This window comes from Saccostrea echinata, unplaced genomic scaffold, assembly GCF_033153115.1.
Source record: "Saccostrea echinata isolate AGI-Se365-2 ecotype Australia unplaced genomic scaffold, CSIRO_AGI_Sech_v1 ptg000002l, whole genome shotgun sequence".
Lineage (NCBI taxonomy): Eukaryota > Metazoa > Mollusca > Bivalvia > Ostreida > Ostreidae > Saccostrea > Saccostrea echinata.
Window position 1 is genome coordinate 5,070,001 of NW_026889751.1, and position 17,619 is coordinate 5,087,619.

Consider the following 17,619-nt stretch of genomic DNA (forward strand, 5'->3'; position numbering starts at 1 on the left):
GGACAATTTTCCTTTCTTTTTTTATTTTTTTTTTTTTTATCTATTTTGCTTCTCAAAGTTTTATCAAGTAAATTGTCATTTTTTTTTCTTTTTCTGTCCCCCTTTTCCCTTAAAAAATGATACTACAAATATACTGCCTGCATTATACAAAAAAATATTAAAAAAAAAATATGCAACTCTAGAATAATTAAGCACGACGTTACATGGGGTTGACTTCTGTTATTATTGTTTTTAAAATAAACATGTTTTGGTCACCTGATATTTACTTTGAATTTTTACCCCCCCCCCCCCCCGAGCATGCGCAGTCATTATGCATGATATCGTTTCCCGCTATAATTGGACCCTAATATATTTTAAACTGTACAAATTATACAAAACTAATAAATATGTTTAACTTACAATATATGCTAATAATGTTATCAAATATTTCATATAGTAATATCAATCTAAATGAGTGGCTAATATTTGACAGTGACCTGAAATGGCGGCGGGAACATTCGAGTACTCACCGATGTTCACGTTTTCAACAAAAACATTGTATAAAGTCACAAATAAATGATTACAACAAAAATACACTTACCTCAATCTGAAGAAATCTTCTTCTGTGTCTTTTACTGGTGAAAGAATGCTTTGATAGATTGCTTGGAAGGCTTTTGCTAAAGCAAATGCAGATCACTGATATTCTCAGATAGACTTCAAATTTCAGTGTGAGGAATTCTCATTCAGGGTCAGCTCACGTGATCGTTGCTGGTCAATAGAGCGTGAAAACAATGAAAGGAGAGAAAGAGAGAGATTTACAGAAAGTTTTATTTAAATTAGTTGTTATATAAATAACAAACATAAAAAAAGATCGGGTGCGTATTTAAAAATTGTTTAAAATTGGATGATGGGTAGGAGGCAGTGTTTAAGGGACACACCTTTTTTTATGGAGCTCAATATCAAAATAAACTTAAATAATTGAAGGCATCTTTTATATATATATATATATATATATATACATATATATATATATATATATATATATATATATATATATATATATATATATATATATATATATATATATATATATATATATATATATATATATATATATATATATAATAGGGATGGCAATCGATTACAGAATTGCTAATCGGTTAACCGCAAGATATATATATAAAACAATTTTTGTTTGATAATTATTTCAATAATTATCATGTGAAGTGCTCTTTTTCATACTGTTCAACAGAAGCAAGAACAGACTCGGGAATACATTAAAATTATCCATTTATTGTTTTCTGTGATGTAAAAAGGTCTACAGCTCTTTGCATTTTCAATTATGTTATAGAGTCATCCTACCCTAGGAGTTGAAATAGGACTGTGACATATATTGCTACATTGAAATGTGAATTACTAGAAATTCGCAATTTTTAAAAAATATCTTATATTTACATTCTAGTCAACCAAGGTGAGTTCAATCTACCCTACCTATGCTGGATTCCTAAACTTCATAAAAAGCCTAAAAAAAAAAAAAGATTGCAGGGTTCAGCAAATGCTCTATCAAGCCCCTATCTTTACTCCTTACAAAATTACTTCGTTAAAAATCGCTCTGATTCCACACACAAGTACTCTGAGGGTGCTACAGTTCCTCATTGACAACTTTTTGCAGTTCCTCATTGACAATATTTATGTAGTCTTCGGAGACAAGTCTTCCAACAAAATGTTGAATTTCCAATGGGCACTAATTGTGCTCCTTTATTGGCCAATTTGTTTTTTATTATCGGCCGCAGCAGCGGCCGATCAATTTGTGGTTGTGTTAGAGTGTGCAAAAAGAAGGCGTTATTTTTTCCATTGCTTCGGTGGAATAATTCCTTATTGAGAACAAGCATAAAAGTTATGAATAAAAGTTTTAAAGTTTGCTTCATACTAAGTCTATATGTTTGTTATTATGTTTCATTTTCTTTTTCAATTCTCTTCGGATATTCATTAATTTAATAATTTTACAAAACGTTGTTTCACGAACTGCTCCCCAACGTGGGCGTGCGTAAGATGTAAAAAGAAAATGTATTGAGTTTCCGGATATGAATTACAGTGCTTAAAATAATTAATAAATTGGAATAAGAACTGAATTTTGTTTTGAATACACTGAATTTGCAAGTGATACAATTTTTTTTCTGCACTTCACATACGTATCTTTCACAACACTGATCGGCATTATCATCGGACAAATCGGGGTATCAGTGAAGTTTGTCAGTTTTCTTTTTCTTTCTTTTTTTTTTTCTTTTTTTTTTTTTTGTTTGTCAGCATTCAGTTTAGATATTTGTTACATTTGTCCTTGAATCAAATAATTTGATGATAATACATTTCTATCCGTTATCTCGGACCGATTTTCATATCAATGAATTTATTTTCTTTGGATAAATATTTAACAATTGATCACTGAAAATTAAAGCGTAAAAAATGCACAGAAAGTAAAAATTGTTTCATATATTTTTTCTACTCGGATTTTTTTCCTTGGACTCTCTTACGGAAATACCTAACAAATGATAAATATATTTTTCGCGGCCGATTTGATGCTTTGCATCAATTTAACTTTTATTCCTATGAGGCAGAATTTATTAAGAACTTCTACATGAGAACAAGAAAACACATGTTGTGGCCTTCAACTCAACATTCATATGTATCGACGATGTTTTATCAATTACAATAGCCACTGCCATTCATATGACAACTCGATATATCCCGATGAACTTGAAGTAAAAGACACTACATCCATTCCGCCACATCTGTTTCATATTTGGATGTTTTACTGACTATAAATGATAAAGGCCAACCAACAGCTAAAATTTTATGATAAACAAAATTACTTCAGCTTCTCCATCATCAACTTTCCTTATTTATGAAGTAATATTCCGCTATCATCTGCAAATGGTGGTTACATCTCCAATTTCAAGAGCATGCATTGCTCAGAGTAGTAAATTCTATGGCCATTATAATAACTTTGTTAGCAAATATAACTTATCATTGGGTCGTATATTAGCTGACATTTTTCATACTAATTGTTAGGGCTTTGTTTTTATACTGAACTCCACTACGGAATATTCCATCTACCTGATCAATGCATAGGGCTCACGGTGGGTGTGTTCGGTCAACAAGGGATGCTTACTCCTCCTAGGCACCTGATCCTAACTCTGGAATGTTCAGGCCAGGGGTCCGTGTTTATGCCCTGTTCACAGATTTGTATTGTTTTTAGTTTTTATGCCCCTGTATCGAAGATTTGGGGGTATATAGTTTCTGTCCTGACCGTTCGTCTGTCTGTTTGCCTGTTTGTCCGCAAAAACTTTAACTTTGCCCATAACTTTTGATTTATTGGAGCAAAGGCTTTCATACTTCACCCGTGTAATCCTTGTGACAAGACATTTCTTTGGATATCAACAACTTTGACCTTTTGACCTTGACTTAGGAGTTTGACCTACTTTTGAAAAACTTTAACCTTGGCCATAACTTTTGAACGGTTGGTGTTAGGGCTTTCTTACTTTACACGTGTAATACTGTGACAAGACCTTCCTTTGTATATCAACAACTTTGACCATGGAGTTTGGTCTACTTTTGAAAAAAATTAACCTTGGCCATTACTTTTGAAAGGTTGGTGCTAGGGCTTTCATATTTCACATGTGTAATTCTTGTGACAAGACCTTCCTTTGGATACCAACAACTTTGACCCTTTGACCTTGGCCTGGGAGTTTTACCTACTTTTGAAAAACTTTAACCTTGGCCATAACTTTTGAACTGTTTGTACTAGGGCTTTTATATTTTGCATGTGTATTTCTTATGACAAGGTCTACCCCTGCGTACCATTAATTTTGACCCTCTGACCTTGACCTTGGAGTTTGACTCACATTTTGAATATATTAACCTTGACCATAACTTTTGAATGGTCAGTGCTTGGACTTTCATATTTACCAGGTATATCCATTGACGTCCTTTCTTTGGGTAACATTTTTAATCTCTTGACCCTGGAGTTTGACATGCATTTTAGAAACATTAACCTTCGCCATAAGCTGCCATATGGGGGCATCAGTGTTTCACAAACACATCTTTTTTTTTGTTGTTGTTGAGAACATCTTATTCAAACTTTCTATCAGTGATGACTAGAGTCAAATACTACAGTATATTTATTTAATAGAACTAATATCTGTATCTGTGTATGGCAGAATCCTCTAGGGTATAAAAGTGACAGGTTGGGACGAGGGTGGGGGCATTTAATCGCCCTGATGTTGTAGCGCAGATTTGAAGCTCTCCAGCTTCTTCCCTTTCACTATTTCCTCCTCCAGGTTCCAGTGTAGGGTAGGTGAAGTTCATTTACTTTCTCTTAATTTGTAATCTTTTGTTACGAATTTTACACCCTTTCTCTGTATAAGTTATAGCGGGTAATTTGATTATTTCTTGTTTGGAGTATGGGTCCCAGACGATATCTCATATTCCATCACTGATCTTATGAGTGCGGTGTGTGCCATTTTCCTACATTCCCTTGGACAATATTGTACATTCCTTCTCATGTAGCTTTACATTGCACTGGATTTGTTTGTGATGTAATTTATATTTTCTTTCCATTTGTGATCTTCAGATATATGAAGACCTAAGTAAGGATACGATGACATTTGTTCTAACAATTGGTTCTCAAGGGTTTGTTAATCTTTCTTCGTAGGCTTAATATATGGCAATTTTTGCATTATTGATTTGCATTATAAGTCAGCTTCTTGAATCAAACCTCATGAGTGAAGTGAATACTCTTTTTCCAGAGTTTACACATATATATTGACCCAAATAACAAGGCTGGGAAGAGTTAGATGACCTCTTACTTTACACAAGGGTCTTAACTTTTGCTGCTATAGTATTAAAAGATATCTAGTGTTACTCCATCTGACTAAATTATAGTGCTCCCGGCCATCTTTTAAAAAATTGTTTGTTCACCTTCTCCTGACTGACAAAAAAAAAGGCCCCACTCAAAACTTTCTTTTAACTTCCAGGAAACAATTTTCTAAAAAATTTTCATTCCAAAGTTTTTTAAATCCCATTAATTACTATTTCATCTTCACATTCGCAAGTGTTTTTGAATTGACCCCCCCCCCCTTACCTACCTACCCAAATTCTTTATCCTGAGTCAGGAAAGGGCAAGCAAACATTTTTTTTAAAGATAGCTCCAACTATAATCGCATTATTTAGAAGGTCATTTATTGCAACCAATCATGCAAAAGAGACTGATATGAAAGTTTGAAGGCACTCCTTAAAGTGTTCTATGTACATGTACTAGTATTATTACGATGTCATACAATATTTTTAAGTAATGTCAACAATACCTTTTTTCAATTGTGTTTTTTTTTTCAAGATACATGTAGGTGGATTTCGGCCAACCAAATTACACTGTTTCCTTCAGCTAAACCCCTGCACTTCTGACAACAAACTTAAATATCACGCTGTCTAAAAACAGAACTTTACCACTCTTCATTTACAACAAACATCATCTGCATTCCTGTGTGATTGACAACTACTACTAAATGTAAGAAATGACAGAGAACTCAGCATCAAACATGATTTGAGTATACTTAGTATTTGTATCTTTTCCTCTAATGACATTAAATACAAATACAAAATAAAATTACAGATAAAAGTTTAATGAAATAAAAAAAATCAGTGACATCTACAGTGACATGGAGAAAATAAACAAAACTGCTGCTTTTTGTCTCATTTTTACAAGTTTTAGATTGGTTTGATTTTAAAATGAAGTCCAATCAACGAGAAAACCAGACACTTCAGATCCTGTACGAGGTAATAGAAGGTTCTCAATCCTTCTGGGTCCCTGACAAAAAAAAAGAGAAGGAATATGCATTCAATTTTATCCTTAATAAAATTTTGAGCTACGATTAAAATATCTGAGAAGGGGACATTTTAAATTTTGCCATATTTATCTGATCATTTCTTTAACCAAGTTCTCTTTTTTTAATGTAGCTTATTTTGTAAAAGCAGATCTTTGTTTGGAAAACTTACGAGAATTTCAAATATAATCAATATTTATTAATTCACTTTATCAATAACCTTTCAGTAAACATATTGATTACTAACTTGCTTTGGTTAACATCTACTAGAGATCCAATCTTTGATGTTGTGAATGATATATGCTCATCTCCAATGACAATCTCAAGCTCCTAAAAAGTACAAAACAGAAATGTGAAAAGGGGGGTAACTCTACAACAGTGTAATCTGATCTCTAATGGTGAAAGTGAATTATCACTCCTTCCAATTCAAGCACTGATAAGAAAACTGTCTGAATTCATTTTTGATCACTTTATGATTTAAATCTGTCTTCCTGTACAGACCTGTCTACCAACTCTGTCATGTGGAGGCCACAATGCGTCATCTTCCTGGATAATTTCCGAGTCCTCAATGATTCTTTTCAGCTCTTCCATCACTGACTTGTGGACATAAGCCTACAATATTGATCAGATCAAAACTTATGTAAATAAATTCTTACAATCTGTTTATACTGGATCATTTCATTACAATATCTTTACATACAATTTTTATAAATATTGGAATATTTTTGTGATGTTTGTCTTTGAAAAAAAAATTGTGATTTATATTAGTTGCAGGTCTGTAGCTCGTTGGTCTGAAAAAATTGGGATGGACGACCAGAGAGTTACAGTGCCACCCACTGAAAAAGTGTATATTTATTGCTCACCAAAAAGTGATTTATTTCTCCTTATATATCACCACTATAACTAATCATGCATTCCTTACATATTTGTTTACTATTTCCACAACAAAACTACATGTACAAGTCATGTACGAAGTGAGTTGGACCAAATTGTCTTGCCTAACAAAATGGCAGCATAAATAGGCGAAATTTTTGATGGTCTCAATTTCAGGCCCAGGAGGGCTATTAACAACAGTTTTGTGGAAATGGTTTACTGTGGAAGTAGTGAAAAAATATTTTAGTAACACACGGTTTGTAATATTTTGAGATGGCAGCTTTAATATATGGATGAATAAATTGAAAAATAGCACACTTTTTGGTGCGCAATAAATATACACTTTTTACAATGGGTGACACTGCAGCTCTCTGGTCATCCATCCCATTTTTTTCAGACCAGCAAACTACATATCTGCAGCTAGATTTATATGCAAAACTATTCCTCAGACTATGTTTTAATGAAAATATATTACTGTAAATAATTTTGTTTTCCTAATTATTCAAAACAACCCCCCCCCCCAAAAAAAAAAAAAAACAAAAACAAACACAAACAAAAACAAAACAAAACAAAAATCTAACTTTGTAAAAAACATTTCCCCAAAAAATATCCATGTATGCATCAATGACAGAGTTAATAATAAAAATCTAATATCATAGTTCCATCAATATTTCATGAAGATGAATAAAGACATGTGTACATGAGATTATAATGCCTGAAATGGCTCATTTTAGGTTCAAACAAAAAGTAAAATTTAAAAAATTGTTAATTAAAACTGTCTGGCAAAGCCCCACCAAGATTGAACAATCGAATCATCCCCTATCCTTAAATAATCAAGTAAATTTTTTTTCTCTAAAATCTTGACATTTTGTTACCTCAGTCAAGAGACCCCTTCCCGTTTTGTAAATTTTTAGCATCTTTTATACAATTCTGCTAAAACAAATAAAATCATACCAAAACACTGGAAATTCTCTGGACATGTGTGTGTGTGTGTGTGTGTGTGTGTGTGTGTGTGTTTTTAAATATTCTCTTTTGATAATACTAAGATACTTTTATGAACTGACCTCCTTTCTGATCATTGTATCATTCTTGTAATTGGAGTTATTGGCATATCGCAGTTTTCCTGTAAGAAAATATAATATGTTACATATTGTATGTTAAAAAAAGTGCATCACAAATATTCATGAGAAAGAATGGCCAATTAGATAGTGTCAAGGCCATTAGATTGTGTCACACTAAAAAGCATGTTGGCCAATCAGCTGATTTCAAGTCAATTCATAGTAGTACACTCTTTCAAACAACATTTTATGTAATTTTATAATTTACATTTGCTAAAATAAGAGTTTTAAAATGTTCTATATCCTCCAGAATTTATTTTTACATAAAAATCAAAAATCAAGACAAAATACACACATACTGAAAAATTGTCACTAATGATTCATGTATGAATTGATATGGGTGTAAACTAAATTGCACAGAAGGTGGTTGATGATTATTTTGGGGGTAGAAAAATTAAACCAGACCAGCAACAAATATTAGATGCCTTCATAAATAACAAAGATTGCATGGCTATCATTCATTTGGAAAATCTCATCCTTGCAAATTGCTAAAATCAGTAAAGAAAAGAATGGAGCAGAACAGTTGTAAGAAAGTCATTGTGTATTCCCCACTGATAACACTAATGCAGGATGACTGAGGAGGGGAAAGATAGTGAGGAATGTTTTGTTCTAAACTAGTAAAAGAATATGTTAGGAAAACAGTGTTGGTATAGTTTTCGAAAGGCCTGAATTTAGCAAGAGTTATTTCTCATTGGCCGCCATATTGGAGGTCCAACGAGTGAATTTGCCTCTTTGAGCAACCAATTTTAAATTATGTGGCAGAAGTATAAGGGCAGAAATCTTTAAAATACTAAAATTATGAATTAAAGGAAGCTTGTGTTAACATAAATTTATAAGAAAAATTGTGTTATCTTTCCCAAGTGCCCAGTATGACAAGTAATAATTGTTTGAATAATGAAGGAATTTCGGGCTTGTATACCACCAATATTGCGACCAATGGGAAATAACTCTTGCTAAAATCGTGTCAATTGAAAACTATCTATTACTTTGAAATGAAAGCTTAAATATGTATGAAAATTAAGCTCTTGAATCTGGAGAATTATGTACTGTAAAAAATAAAGCAGATTATTTGATTATTAAAGCTGTGGTATTTGTAAAATACTACCGTACAAACCACGATGTACTGCAGATGGAATCTCTAAGTATATGTATATTATATAAACTGGTCTTTTATTTATATTTTGATTGGTTAAAGGGCTATTTCTAAAATAATACTGGAAATATTGCAAGTTATTTATAGCAATAAACATATACTGTAGACATACTTTTTTCCATGAGGGATTAATTTAATTATCCTATGTTTACGGTTAAAGTTTTTATACAGAAATTTGTCACTGTGAACTTAAAGCACAATAAAGACATTCAATGGTAATCCACAAAATCTGTGTAATTTTCTACCTGCTGATTGAAGAGATATTGTGAATCCCCGGAATTATGACCTTGTGGGAAAAACTATGTTTAGTGTATAATAATTAAAATATTTTGACACTAAGATTGAATTTCTCAACATAGTAATTTTAATTTTATGCGTTATGCTCATTGACGACTAGAACAGATTGCAAAGATTAAAAATAAAAATTAAAAAATTATCTCGATACAAAATAAGACTATGAATGGGATACATAGACTTCCCATTGGGTTATAAATGAAGGATAAAACCAGAGACATCGGAAAGGAATACTCGTAAGTCTCTGGATTTATCCTACATTTATAACCCCAACCAGAAGTCCTTGTATCCCATTCGTAGTCTTATTTTGTATCGAGGTAATTTTCAAGGAAGAAATGAGTGGTTTATAATAAAGAGGCTTGAGAAGAGATGTCCGAAACGACTTATTTGACAAAAAAAGAAGTCTTTCGAAGCGAACAATGTCATTTTAAAGTAGGTATATGATTGATATATAAACAAAATATGAGCTTGAAGCGGGGGTGCCTGAAATTGAGATAGGTACCTTGTGGTAAAAATAAATAGGGGTGCTCCATATACGAAACAAGTACCTGTGGAAAGAACCCCCAATTCATATATATACTCATAGCGAGCGCAGTGAGCAGCGCGAAGCGCCGCTCGTCACTGAGAGCTCTAACGACAACGCCTGGGCGAAGAGAAAATTCGGACTACTGCATATTCATCCAATTGAATTTTTTTCCGCAGTAATTCTGGACCCACAATGCATCGCTTGTTCTTCTCGCTGCTAACTTTGTTTGCGCAGTAACAACAACTAAAAATTTATAAAAGATAAACTAACCTTAATTTAATGGATATTTCATACAGATAGTAGATTAAACGTTCTTTGTTAAAATTTTTGCACTTTTCAAACTTCGTTTATGGAAATGCAGCTAACATACGACGTCATGTGACGTCACAGTCTAGACGTTCCAAATGTCTCGTGAGGTTTGAAGAAGCGGATCTTAAAATAAATTAAGTGAACGATGCGCTCGCCCCAACGGTCGCACCGTCAACATATTAGTGGGAAACCCATGGCCGATCCGTTTCTCTTACATAGAATCGAGAGCGATCGTGGATTTCCAACTATGAGATATACTTATCATTATTCATAGTCAGGATACTTGAAGATATAGATACCGGTGTGCACGCGCACCTGCTTAAACCTATCAAGGACTGGTAATGAGCACATAATATATTATGAATTTGCATCAGTATAATTAAATTATAAAAGTTACCATCTGGACGAAACTCAAACTCCAAGAATTCATGCCCAAACTTCCCTTTGTGACCAACATAATACCGCAAGTAAAAATCTTTGGAGGCCGCCATTTTTGTGTTTGTGTAACTGTAGACACCGGACAAGAAAAACTTTTTATTTCCGAAAAAGAGTTTGATTGTATTCATGAATCAAGAAATAAAATCAGAAATTTGTCTCTGACAAAATGAAATATACTCTTTGTTCTTAGCTTTTTTAAAATGATATAAATATTTTTGACAGATTATCTGGTTTAACTTATTCCGGAGAATAATTTTCGATTTTATTATTATGGGGCGAAAAATAATGCCGGTTTGATTTATTTATTTCACTGGAGATCATCATGTTGCCAGAGAAGCTGGTCTTTGAAACGCCATGCAAGCAAGGCGCTTTGCGAGCTGTTAGATTTAATTGTAAGAATGCATTTGTTGTTGTTCATTGGAGTACATCTTTCAGAAAAATGCTTTACCTCGTTCGATGTACACATTTTGATTCATATTCTTCTTGACAAAGTTTTATTTGCCTTTAATATGTTTTACGGTGTGGCCGTTTGGGCGAGCCCAGTTGTACCATCAAAAAAGCTATTGCAGCTTACACTTGTAAGATCCGCCTCTTCAAATGTCAAACCGCAAGAGACACAGTCTAGACTGTGACGTCACAGGACGTCGGAATTTACAGAGAACAGCCGAGCGTCTGGTTGAACGAGACTAAAGATCTTGAGCAATAATAAATAAAATACGTTGTAGAGTTGATGTAATTATTTTTTGTTTCTTTTAAGCTCTCTGCAAAGAATGAAAAGTAAACGTATCTCTCGGTAATGAATAATTATCCTTGGTCTTTTGTATGTTTTGTAAGAATTTTGCATGGAACCCTGGTAGCGAAGGAATTCTGGGAATGTTGCACCAGAAAATTTGCCTGACGTATGTACAGATTTCATTCCGAATTTTCTCTGTTCTTACACGTTAGTCTGTTGAGCTCGCTTTGCGCCACTTGCTGCGCTCGCTATTAGTTACTAATCCATGGACTTCTAGCAACATCACATATGTACACATGTAATAAAGCCTTAAGCAGGTCTAGACAGCCTCCAGTAAGTCGTCAATCGGTATTTAGGAATTGGGTTTTCATAAATAATGGTTGAAGGTGAAAATTAAACTGCGGCTTAGCGAACAATGCTCGGACAACTGTTGGCTGACTTAGAATTATTTAATTTTTGAAATTATTGGTGTTCCTAGGAATTAATATGACTGCTCTACGTCGCCCGATACCAGTGTTGGTTGATCATGTTTTTCAGCCAACGATACGAGAAAAATTTGGTCGCCCGACCATCAGCTTAAATGTGACTTAGGTATTTATAAGAGTCAAATAATGTGTGAGGACTAACCCTAATCTCTCGTATGGATGCGAGACTAACCCTAATCAGTTGAATACTTGTGCAAGGACTAATCCTAATCTCTCAGGTGGGTGCAAGACTAACCTTAACCAGTCGAGAAGTGTGCATGCAAGACTAACCCTTGTCAGTTGAGTGATGTAAATTTTGGTACGGCATTGTACAATGAGTGTGCAGATCTTGCAGATCAGGGGACTGGTAAAGTAAAGTTTACCCTCATCATGGGATGTACACTACCTGACTTGCTTCAGATGCAGAATCTGACCTACATTTCCTGGAAGAAAGATCAGGTTAAAGGTTTTGGAGCATGTTTCATTCCAAATTAACTATAAGCCCTATGGTAACTTAACTTGCAAAGATGACGCATGTAGGAATGCACATTACCAGACTTGCTTCAGACACTGGATCTGACCTACATTTTCTGAATAACTTAAAGTTTTTGGAGCAGGTTAATTCCCAAGTAAAATTCCAGTTGTTGAACTTTTTTGTCATTTTTATGCAAAATATGTTCATAGAGTACATGAATATTGTCAGATGTCACCTCCTACAGTTTTCAGAATAGAAAGTTTTTAGCTCACCTGAGCCAAAGATTCAAGTGAGCTTTTCTGATCCAAAGTCTGTTGTCTGTCATAATGTTCTTGTTGTCATAAACTTTTACAATTTCAACTTCTTCTCCAGATTCACTGGGCCAATTTCAACCAAACATGACAGTGAGTACCCTTAGGTAAAGGGAATTCAAGTTTGTTCAGTTGAAGGGATACATCCTCTTTCAAGGGGAGGTAATTAAGAAATGGTATAGAAATTAGATGGGGCCATTTATGAATCTTCTCATTGACAACAAAAAAAAAAAACACTGGTCCAGAAAAGATGAAACTTATGTATAAGCTTCCTGACATAGTGTGAATTCAAATTTCTTCAAATCCTGACCCTTGAGGGCAGTGTGGGGTCAAAATAGGGGATCAAAGTTTTACATAGGAAAACAAAAAAATCTTTAAAGATCTTCTTCTCAAGAACAAAACGTCTCTAAATGAGTGAAAAATTCTTGAATGGGACGTAAAACAACATACAATAAATCAATCTCAAGAACAGCAAAGCCATGATCAGTCATATTTATATGGAAGCATCCTCAGGTAGTGAAGATTCAAGTTTGTTCAAATCATGGGTAGGGTGGGGCCATAATGGGCAATCAGATTTTTACCTAAGAATACAGTTGAAAAATCTGTAAAAGTCTTCTCAAGAACAGGGGCACCATGATTGTTTATATTTATATGGCAGTATCCTCAGGTTATGTTGATTCAAATTTATCGAAATCATGACCTCCAGTTGTAAGGTGGGACTACAATTGGCGATCAAAGTTTTACACAAGAATATATAGGAAAAAAAAATGCTGATGAAGAACAAAGAAGGGCCATAGTTACTCAGGTGAGCATAACAGCAAGGTGGCCCATGGGCCTCTTGTATAATTTGTGTGAGAAAAATCAGTACTGGTCACACAAAAGAAAATTTTGTTTGCCTGTTTCATTGAGAGGTTTGCCATTTTTACTTAGGTGATGGAAACTACTGTTTAACATGTGGGAGTGACAAATCAGTAAAGTTGTGGAATCCCCACAGGAATCTTCTGTTAAAAACTTACCAAGTACATGCCTATGAGGTTCTTGATGCCCAGGCTTCTAGTGATAACAGCCAGATATGTTCCTGTGGTATGGATAAATATGTATGTGTCACAGACGTGGCCACTGGAAAGTCACTCAGAAAGTACAGAGGTCATGCAAGTACTGTGAATTGTGTAAAATATAATGAAGAATCCTCTGTGATATTATCTGGATCTACAGACAACTCTGTCAGGATTTGGGACTGTAAAAGCAGAAAACTTGAACCTCTTCAGGTACTGTGACACAGTTGATGTACCACTACTCTAAATTTTGATTTAAACAGGTACACTGTATCAACAAGTGTATAAATATCTGCTTTCTATTTGCAAGGTGTGATTTACATGTAGATTATGATAAACAATCTGTAACAAAAATTATGTCTGGATCATATTCTTTAACCTTTGATTGAAATGGATTCAGACTCTAGTATGTGTTGTCATGATGCAAAAAAAAAAAAAAAAAACAAATAAAAAAAAAATCCTAAAATGTCAAATTGCAGACTTTTTGCATAATTTAGTGTCAGATACTAAAGTCAGAAAACCCCTTCTTCCCTAGATTTTGGATGAAGCCAAGGATAGTGTGACCTCCATACAAGTGTCTGACCATGAGATCCTGACTGGCTCTGCTGACGGTTACTTCAGACGATACGATCTCAGGACAGGCAAAATGCATGCAGACTTCCTAGGAAGTAATGATTTCTAAATTCATACTTATTTTGATGAAAATGATTTAATACTTGTACTCTTTTGAATTATTATGAATTCCTAGTTTTCCAGATACATATATGTGAGTAAATTACATGTAAAAACTGATATATGGCAGCACAATTTTCAATGACAAATTTTATACAATTCATTAGAAGCAGTTTCTTCTGTGAGTTTCACAAAGGATGGACAGTGTGTTCTAGCAAGCACTCTGGATGACACCATCAAGCTGATGGATAAAGAGACAGGGGAAATGTTAAATGAGTAAGTGAAAACAGGGGAAATGTTAAACGGGTAAGTGAAAACAGGGGAAATGTTAAACGAGTAAGTGAAAACAAGGGAAATGTTCAACGAGTTAGTGAAAAGGCTTTATTCTTACAGTTACTCATATAATGGCTTTTAATTTCAAAATCATAGCAAATGCATACAAGATGTGAAAGAATATCAGTTATGTAAATGACTTGGCCAAAATGTTTCTTGTTAATGTTGAAATGTTGACTAGTGTCAGGGCTTAATAACCCTTGCATTTATCCAGGTCCTTTAAAAGGATTCTATTCCAGTTAAAAATTTAACTCTTTTCCCCCCAAAATTTATGTAAAAATTCCCGAAAGACAAACAGATTGAATTTATCAGGCTTTTTATGTCAAAAAAACTAAAATTTTGACATTGTAATGATTCATAAAGATGTAAATAAGGAATAAGTCTACAATCTATCTCTTTATTCAACAGTTTAACGTAACGTAGGAAAAAATATTTCAAAATTTTGCTACTTTTTCCATTTAAAATTCCCAGATGAAAGGATACAGGACCCAGTCTCTCTTTTTATGTATCAGTGGAAAATGATATATTTAAAAACAGCTGATAGAAACAAAAGAGTTACATTATTGATAACATATAGTGCATATTAGAATACAAAAATAGGAAAAAGGTGACTTGACCCCAGATTTAAAAAAAAAAAAAAAACGGAAAAGGGGGGTGGGGGTCCATACCCCAAGTGCCTGTGCAATTAAGCCCTAAGAATGACACACTGACTTTCAGAACTTAAGTGATCAATGTATATCTGTGGATGGTACATCATCTTGTCAAAGTCAGAAGCTTGATTAAGTCAGCTTTCCAGTTATTTAGTGTCTCTTTTGTTCTTACCTTGTATCCATATTTTTGACTTTTTGCATACTTTGATAAAGGATATACAAGTTTGTTCAATATGGAGTTATGTTCCAGTTTCACAGAAAGATAATGAAAAATATATTGAAGATATCTCATCTAATACTGCATGACCAGAAATTTGGAAACTTGTATAAAAGCCTATGTATGCTGTATGCATGAATTAAAAAAAATACTCTTCAAATTACATTGAGTAACTCACATGGATGAAATGACCACAATTGGAATTGGAAATAATAGACAAGAGATCTGTTGGAAATTCATTTGTCAGTATGTTAATCTTTCACTGAACTTTGTAATAGGTTTACAGGTCACAAAAATCACAGCTACAAGATAGACAGTACACTGAATTGTCAGGACACTCATGTTATAAGTGGATCTGAAGATGGCAAGGTGTACTACTGGGACCTAGTCGAGGTAGCTATAATAATTAGTATAAATGTTCATGAATCATTTGGACCTCATGAACAAAAGGATTAGATGTGGAGTAACCTTAAATCTCTGACAATGAATAATGACAGGGACTTAACTTTATAATTCAATCTTCACAATACATCATAGTTTTTAAAGAGCAAATTTCATAATTTTCCCCCTTTACCATTTATCCAATTGATCCCAGCTTCTCTAGGACATCTGTGATAGGAGTAATTTATTTACCCATTAAATGTTCATTTTTAAAATATCATGTGTAGAACTTTTCATAATGCTATGATCACTGTGGCATAAATATACTGTGAGTCGTTTTAATTCCACAGTGTTAAAATTTTGGGATTTCTCAAAAAGTACCAATCGCGATGGTTTTTAATTTCATGCTGCAAGAAATTAATTTAAATTTCATATAAGCATTTAAACGTTTTTAAAAACTAATAATAGCATTAATGATGGGTTTAATTTCATGGAAAAATTAAAACCATCGTGATTATTTGCCAATCCACAGTATAATAACTAGTGATATTAAATTTCAGGCAAAAGTTGTCCATAAACTGGACCATTCTACGACTAGAGCCATTCATTCATTGTCTCATCATCCTGAGGAAGTATGTCTGTTGACGGCCAGTGGGGACAAGATGTTTGTGTGGAAAGACAAGTATGCTCAGAGCCAGGCTACAGGATAACTCAGGATCACACAATACTCTCAGAGGTATATCAGGGGTTCTGTGCCTATTGTGTGAATTATGCCAACAATTACAATCCAGTTCCTTAGAATAGATCTTTTTTAATCTCATTTTCTATTTTGTATGTATCTTCAATACTTTTAGACAACTGATCAACACGTTAAAAATGAACCAAGATCTTCCTTTTTCAGCAATGCCAAACTAGCCAAACAAGAAGACAGACTTTCAACCAGTGTCTGGTGATACGGTAAACATGCAGATAAAATGTACCTGTATTTGACAGTCCATGATAATTTTTAACTTTGGTGCAACCAGATATTATTTGTGAGCTTGGGAGATTTTTGCGTGGATGAAGTATAAAATGTTTCAGTTTGATGTAAAATATCTGGTATAGTTAAAAAGAGTTGCTCCTCTTGCAATACAAACTGTTGGATGAAAATAAAAAGTTCATTCTAACGTAATGGATGCAGTTATTTTCATTATTGCAAAGTATAATAAAATTATTTTCTGTTTAAATTAGAGAACTGATAGTTCTCAGATGCCTAACGATACGAACCCAATCTAGCCCTGTTAATATTGTATGTGTTGAGGATTTAATGATGAACTTTATAAATAACAGCATCTAATTTTAATGACACACCTCAGGCTCAGTAGTCTACCTTCATGCTAAGAAAAACACCAGTCTGTGTACCAATGCATTTTGTTACATTGTTTTGAATGGAGACACGAATTCATCATTAGTTAACATCTATGAAGATATGAAGATAAAAAATATTTAAAAAAAAATGGATAGAAAACCTGTTGGTTACTAATGTTGGCAATACCCAAGGCCAGCTGCCTATAGAGAGGGATGAATGTGTAATATGTTTGCATTATCAATACTAAGGGTAGGAATCTATGTAGTAGATAGGCACCTAGGTAATAATATGTTGTAAGCCATAAATAAGGATTTGAGTGATACTGTAAAAATTGCACAAGGATAGATCAAGAATAAAATGAGAGGCTGACCATTTGGAAAGGATAGGCCTCATCAATACAAAAGCAACAAG

General features: G+C 33.7%; 2 protein-coding genes across 2 annotated transcripts in view; one reads left to right on the forward strand and one right to left on the reverse strand.

Annotated features, from left to right (window-relative positions):
* Nucleotides 1–5,636: 5,636 nt before the first annotated feature.
* Nucleotides 5,637–10,627, reverse strand: LOC133178380 (protein mago nashi homolog 2). Its single transcript, XM_061313110.1, has 5 exons — nucleotides 10,529–10,627; nucleotides 7,796–7,854; nucleotides 6,360–6,470; nucleotides 6,106–6,188; nucleotides 5,637–5,842 (listed from the first exon to the last, which is right to left on the reverse strand). Exons 1-5 carry the CDS (start codon nucleotides 10,620–10,622, stop codon nucleotides 5,743–5,745), a joined length of 447 nt encoding a protein of 148 aa, XP_061169094.1. The 5' UTR covers nucleotides 10,623–10,627; the 3' UTR covers nucleotides 5,637–5,742.
* Nucleotides 10,628–10,878: 251 nt separating this feature from the next.
* Nucleotides 10,879–17,619, forward strand: part of LOC133205851 (tyrosine-protein kinase transmembrane receptor Ror2-like) — a 41,317-nt gene continuing 34,576 nt past the window's right edge. Inside the window, 5 exon segments of the mRNA XM_061341739.1 lie at nucleotides 10,879–10,961; nucleotides 13,483–13,820; nucleotides 14,143–14,275; nucleotides 14,447–14,555; nucleotides 15,758–15,872. Coding sequence (XP_061197723.1) covers nucleotides 10,892–10,961; nucleotides 13,483–13,820; nucleotides 14,143–14,275; nucleotides 14,447–14,555; nucleotides 15,758–15,872 — 765 coding nt within the window. The 5' untranslated portion in view covers nucleotides 10,879–10,891.

Bases quoted from the DNA above. Each gene is read 5' to 3' on its own strand.
- LOC133178380 (XM_061313110.1), bottom strand. From the start codon at position 10,622: ATGGCGGCCTCCAAAGATTTTTACTTGCGGTATTATGTTGGTCACAAA. The intron at 7,855-10,528 runs GTAACTTTTATA...ATTTTCTTACAG, and splicing joins GTTTGAGTTTCGTCCAGATG to GAAAACTGCGATATGCCAAT. The intron at 6,189-6,359 runs GTCTGTACAGGA...TGTACTTTTTAG, and splicing joins ATGACAGAGTTGGTAGACAG to GAGCTTGAGATTGTCATTGG.